Source organism: Salmo trutta, chromosome 28 (assembly GCF_901001165.1).
Source record: "Salmo trutta chromosome 28, fSalTru1.1, whole genome shotgun sequence".
NCBI lineage: Eukaryota > Metazoa > Chordata > Actinopteri > Salmoniformes > Salmonidae > Salmo > Salmo trutta.
This window is the reverse complement of record NC_042984.1, coordinates 12,384,783-12,389,286: the sequence shown is the minus strand read 5'-3', so window position 1 is coordinate 12,389,286 and position 4,504 is coordinate 12,384,783. Positions and strand designations below refer to the sequence as shown.

The 4,504-nt window shown below is 47.8% G+C and overlaps 1 protein-coding gene across 1 annotated transcript; it reads right to left on the bottom strand.

Annotated features, from left to right (window-relative positions):
- Window positions 1-1,226: 1,226 nt before the first annotated feature.
- Window positions 1,227-4,166, bottom strand: LOC115166411 (transcription factor Sp5-like). Its single transcript, XM_029720313.1, has 2 exons — window positions 3,799-4,166; window positions 1,227-3,228 (listed from the first exon to the last, which is right to left on the bottom strand). The coding sequence occupies exons 1-2, from the start codon at window positions 3,850-3,852 to the stop codon at window positions 2,053-2,055; spliced, it is 1,230 nt and encodes a 409-aa protein (XP_029576173.1). The 5' UTR covers window positions 3,853-4,166; the 3' UTR covers window positions 1,227-2,052.
- Between the last annotated feature and the right edge of the window lie 338 nt (window positions 4,167-4,504).

Here is a 4,504-nt window from a genome sequence, read left to right as displayed (position 1 = left end):
CAAAAGAACACAGACACTGGACAGAGGAACCCGGAGTCGCCTCTTCACTGTTGACGTTGAGACTGGTGGTTTGGCTAGTCTGAGATTTGGCTTTTTCTTTGCAACTCTGCCTAGAAGTCCAGCATCCCGGAGTCGCCTCTTCACTGTTGACGTTGAGATTGGTGTTTGCGGGTAATATTTAATGAAGCTGCCAGTTGAGGACTTGTGAGGCGTCTGTTTCTCCAACGACACTCTAATGTACTTGTCCTCTTTTTTAAATTTGTTTTTTACTGTAGTTTATTTAGGCAATATTTTCTGAACTATTTTCTGAACTGTATTGTTGGTTAAGGGCTTTTGAAGGGGGGGAGGTTGGGAGATAGAAAGAGGTGAGAGAGGGTGAGGCTTGGGGAGAGGTTGAGGCTGGGGGAGAGGGGGAGGTTGGGAGATAGAAAGAGGTGAGAGAGAGGGTGAGAGAGAGAGCGTGAAGCTTGGGGAGAGGATGAGGCTTGGGGAGAGGGGGAGGCTGGGAGATAGAAAGAGGTCAGAGAGGGGGTGAGGCTTGGGGAGAGGGTGAAGCTGGGAGCTAGAGAGGGGGGATGAAGAGGTTATTAACTTTCACAAGGGGAAAAAATCAAAGGGCTTTCCTGTCACCACTGGGGTGGTCTGAGCAACAGGGGGGTCGGAGCAACGGGGGTCCCATTCACAGGGGAGTCCTGTCGAGTGGAGGGCCAGTGCATCTGTTGACTCAATGTCCTCCATTCAGAGAAAGTAAACACCCATTAAAGCCACATGATTGTGAACTTGAATGCAGAAGGCGAAACAACTACTCCTGAACAGCCCCCCCCAAACTGCTCTCAAACAGCCCCCGTCCCCCCCACCAAACTACTCCCTGAACAGCCCCCGTCCCCCCACCAACCCACTAAACTGCCCTCAAACTGCCCCCGTCCCCCCACCAAACTACTCCCTGAACAGCCCCTGTCCCCCCACCAACCCACTAAACTGCCCTCAAACAGCCCCCCCACCAAACTGCCCCCAAACAGCCCCGCCCCCCACCAAACTGCCCCCCCCCAAAATGCCCCCAAACATTCCTTCACACTTCAATGATACAATACTGAAATTCACACAATACTAGTATTAGGTGGAAGTAGGCATAGCAAGCATTTGAGTCTCACATTATCAATCTGACCAAATATGAGAAAATAACATCAGAGAACATGGATTTAGAGAGATTCAGAGAACATGGATTAGCAAGGAATTTACATTTATTAAAATTTACATGCGGTCTTAAATTGAATAAGGTTGTGCGTGAAATAAATATATACATTATTTACAAAGTCTTACAAATTTTGGTTTGTATCTACAGTATATTAATGGCAATTCACATTATAATGAAATAACATGAACCAATTTCAACAAGAGATGAAAACTGAGCTAAACTGGTTTTATATCCATTAATAAAACATTTTAACACTGATCCCGCCAATCAACCGTCAGATCAATGTATACATTTGGCCAAACAGGACATTTCTAAAATCAGCCAATGTGTGGTATACTTACTTCAGAAACATTTTCCTCTTCAGGTAACTAACATTTTATTAACAAAAACATTTCCAGATTCTAAAAGGTGAAACATGCAGAAAGTTGATTATTTGCATCTTACACATTTGCTGAATTATTTACATTTTAATATTACAAATGAAATCTATGAATACCTTGGACTTTGATAGATGATCACTGTTGGAACCATGTCATCATTAAGGGGAAAGTGTGCCTTTGATCTTGCTATGGGAGAACATTTTGTGTGATAACTAGAAATGCCCAACACAGTGAATGATCTGTATCCATAGACAAATCCTAAACCTCGCCACTGACTTGGCTTCCCTTGTTATGAAATACCTCTCAAAAACATTTCGTTGACAGTCTGGAAATGGTCACGACAACAGAATATGCTAGAGTGTATAGTCTGTCCTTATGGTTCGCTCCACTCTCTCTCAGAGGGTCTGTGGCAGTTAGTTACAGTACAGTCACACATTGCAATCTCTTGGCTCTATAATGCGGCCCTCATAGTCTGCTTTACTCTGTCTTGATATTGGCCAATAGAGAGTCTGACGTGTTCCCTCCGGACCGGCTCTTCCTGCTCTGGTGAGTCTTGATGTGTTTGGAGAGGTGGTCGCTCCTCATGAACCTCTTCCCACACTGCTGGCATCCGAACCTCTTCTCCCCGGTGTGTGTTCTGAGGTGGCGCTGTAGCTCGTCGGAGCGCGTGAAGCTCTTCCCGCAGAACAGCCAGTTGCAGATGAACGGCCTCTCCCCGGCATGCCAGCGCAGGTGAGCCTTCAGGTGAGACGTCTTCTTGTACACCTTGCCGCACTCTGGGATGTGGCAGATGTGCAGTCTCTTCTTGCCAAACTCGAGTCCCCCGCCGTTGGCCTGGCAATTGGGGCACTTGCAGCGACGGCAGCGGCGTGTGGAGGATAACAGGCCCTTGGAGGTGCCCTGGAGGAGGGCTGTGATTTGGGGCTGTTGACCCAGGACCAGCTGCCGGCCCAGGGAGAAGGCATGGGGGTGGTTGGAGGAGCTGCTGTGGCCAGTGGTCTGGGGGAGGCTCCACCACCCCTGCTGGCCCTCCTCCCCAACGTGGTGGTGTCCTCCGGATAGATGGTGCCTGGCGGAAGAGACAGAGTTCTGGAAGAAGGTGGGGAAGTTCTGTCCCACAGAGACTGCGTTGTGTTGAGGGTAGTAGGGCGGCCCGTTTGGGCCCTGGCTCTGGGATGAGAGGACCTTGACTGGAGAGAGCTCGAAGGAGTAGGCGGACGGAGGCTCGGCCGGCGGAGTCAGGGGCAGCTCGTGGTGGTGGTGGTGATGGTGGTGGTGATGGTGGAGCGCGTGGGGGTGAGGGTGAGGACCAAGGCCAGACTGCAGACTGTGTCCACGTCCAACAGGGAACTGGACCTTGGGCACCGTTAACGTCATGGCCTGGTGGGCGGCCGCGGCTGCAGTGAGGCTGGAGGCACTGAGACTAGAACTAGGGGCCACCGCCACCTCGTTGCTCCACAGTTGGAACATCCCGGAGGCTGCGCCCACCCTCACGGACCCCTCATAGGGAAACTGGGAACCATCAGAGCCCACCGTGGAGCCCACAGTGCCGCCCACAACCGTCCCCCCCACCTGCCAGGCCTGGCTACAGGTGGTGGCCAAGAAGGACAGGGCGTTGGGGGCTCCTTCTGGGGATGAGCTGGGGGTCCGGTCCTGGTAGAAGATGGATAAAGAACATGATTCACTACCTCACACTGATGAGCCAAGCTCATTAAAACTTCAAAGTCAATCAATCAAATGTATTCAGAACGCACTTTTTACATCAGATGTTGTACAAAGTGCTTTCACAATAAGTATGATTACATTTCAGTAATTCTATTAATTAATAGTGTAAATAATTATGTTATTTCTCACGTGATACTTTTTTTTTGCTGTTGAATATCAGATAACAGACGTTTGCAAACTAATGTAAACTACAATATTCGCAAATCGTTATCAATCACTAATCAATCACAATAATTAAATGATCATGATACCATGTTATTTGTTCAACATTGAACTTCCTAACATTCTTTCATTCTTTAAGATTTTACAATAATTTACGTTTTCTTAGTTATAAACGCATCAGACAGTGAATAGCCTACTGAAAATCCAGGGGAAATCAAGCTTTAGAACTTATTAATGAGTTGTTGCAAGTTCTTCTTGCCACACATTTGAGGACTCCATAAACGGTATATGTAGAACTGCTTATACTGATCTGTATCAAAATGATCACTAACAAACCTGTAAAAAAGTGTGTAGAAAGTTGTCAGTCCGTTGTATCGTCAGAGCTGCCATCTGTTCACCGGCTCTGTCTCGCTCCTGCACCACGAGCTGCGCGGACCAGCAGCGATGGCGGTGTGGAGAAGCGCAACAGCAAGCGTTCCGGTCAGTAGCTACCCTGAAAATAACAACAGTCCTATTCCGAAACAAGGTAATCCAATGTCATTCAAGACAATTGTCCTGTCCTCAGTCCGTCTGGTTACAACTCATACAATGATCTGAATGAAGGAAAAACCCAAACTCATTCCACTTTATTTGAATCCTTTTCGGTCACAAGCAGTCGCATTCAACCACAGAGCAGAGCGTGTCTTTTGAAGTGCGAGTGAAGAATTAACTATTGTAATATGAATACTGTGTATGATGTCAAAGGCAGTTGGACTGCATCTCGTCTTTATAGAGCGAAAGGGTCCTCTCAACGGGGTCTCCACGAGAACCAGTGAACGAAGAGAGAGAGAGGGATGTGTGGGATGTGGGGGGGGGGGGGGGGGTATTTGGGGAGGGGGTTACATTGATAGTAAATTAGGTGAGGGGGTGGGTTGCTCATAATTTTACTCAATTTCAACCAAATCCTGACCTCGCGAAACAACTCCTTCCTCAAATGTTCTGAATAACTTTGAGGCGTGAAAAAGGTCTTCTCTAATATCCTATAATTTGAAGGAGGGATGTG

What these genes read in the sequence shown, in the direction of transcription:
- LOC115166411 (XM_029720313.1), bottom strand. Translation starts at nt 3,852, where the DNA reads ATGGCAGCTCTGACGATACAACGGACTGACAACTTTCTACACACTTTT. An exon ending in TTCTACACACTTTTTTACAG is followed by an intron (nt 3,229 to 3,798) that starts GTTTGTTAGTGA and finishes ATCTTCTACCAG; the next exon opens with GACCGGACCCCCAGCTCATC.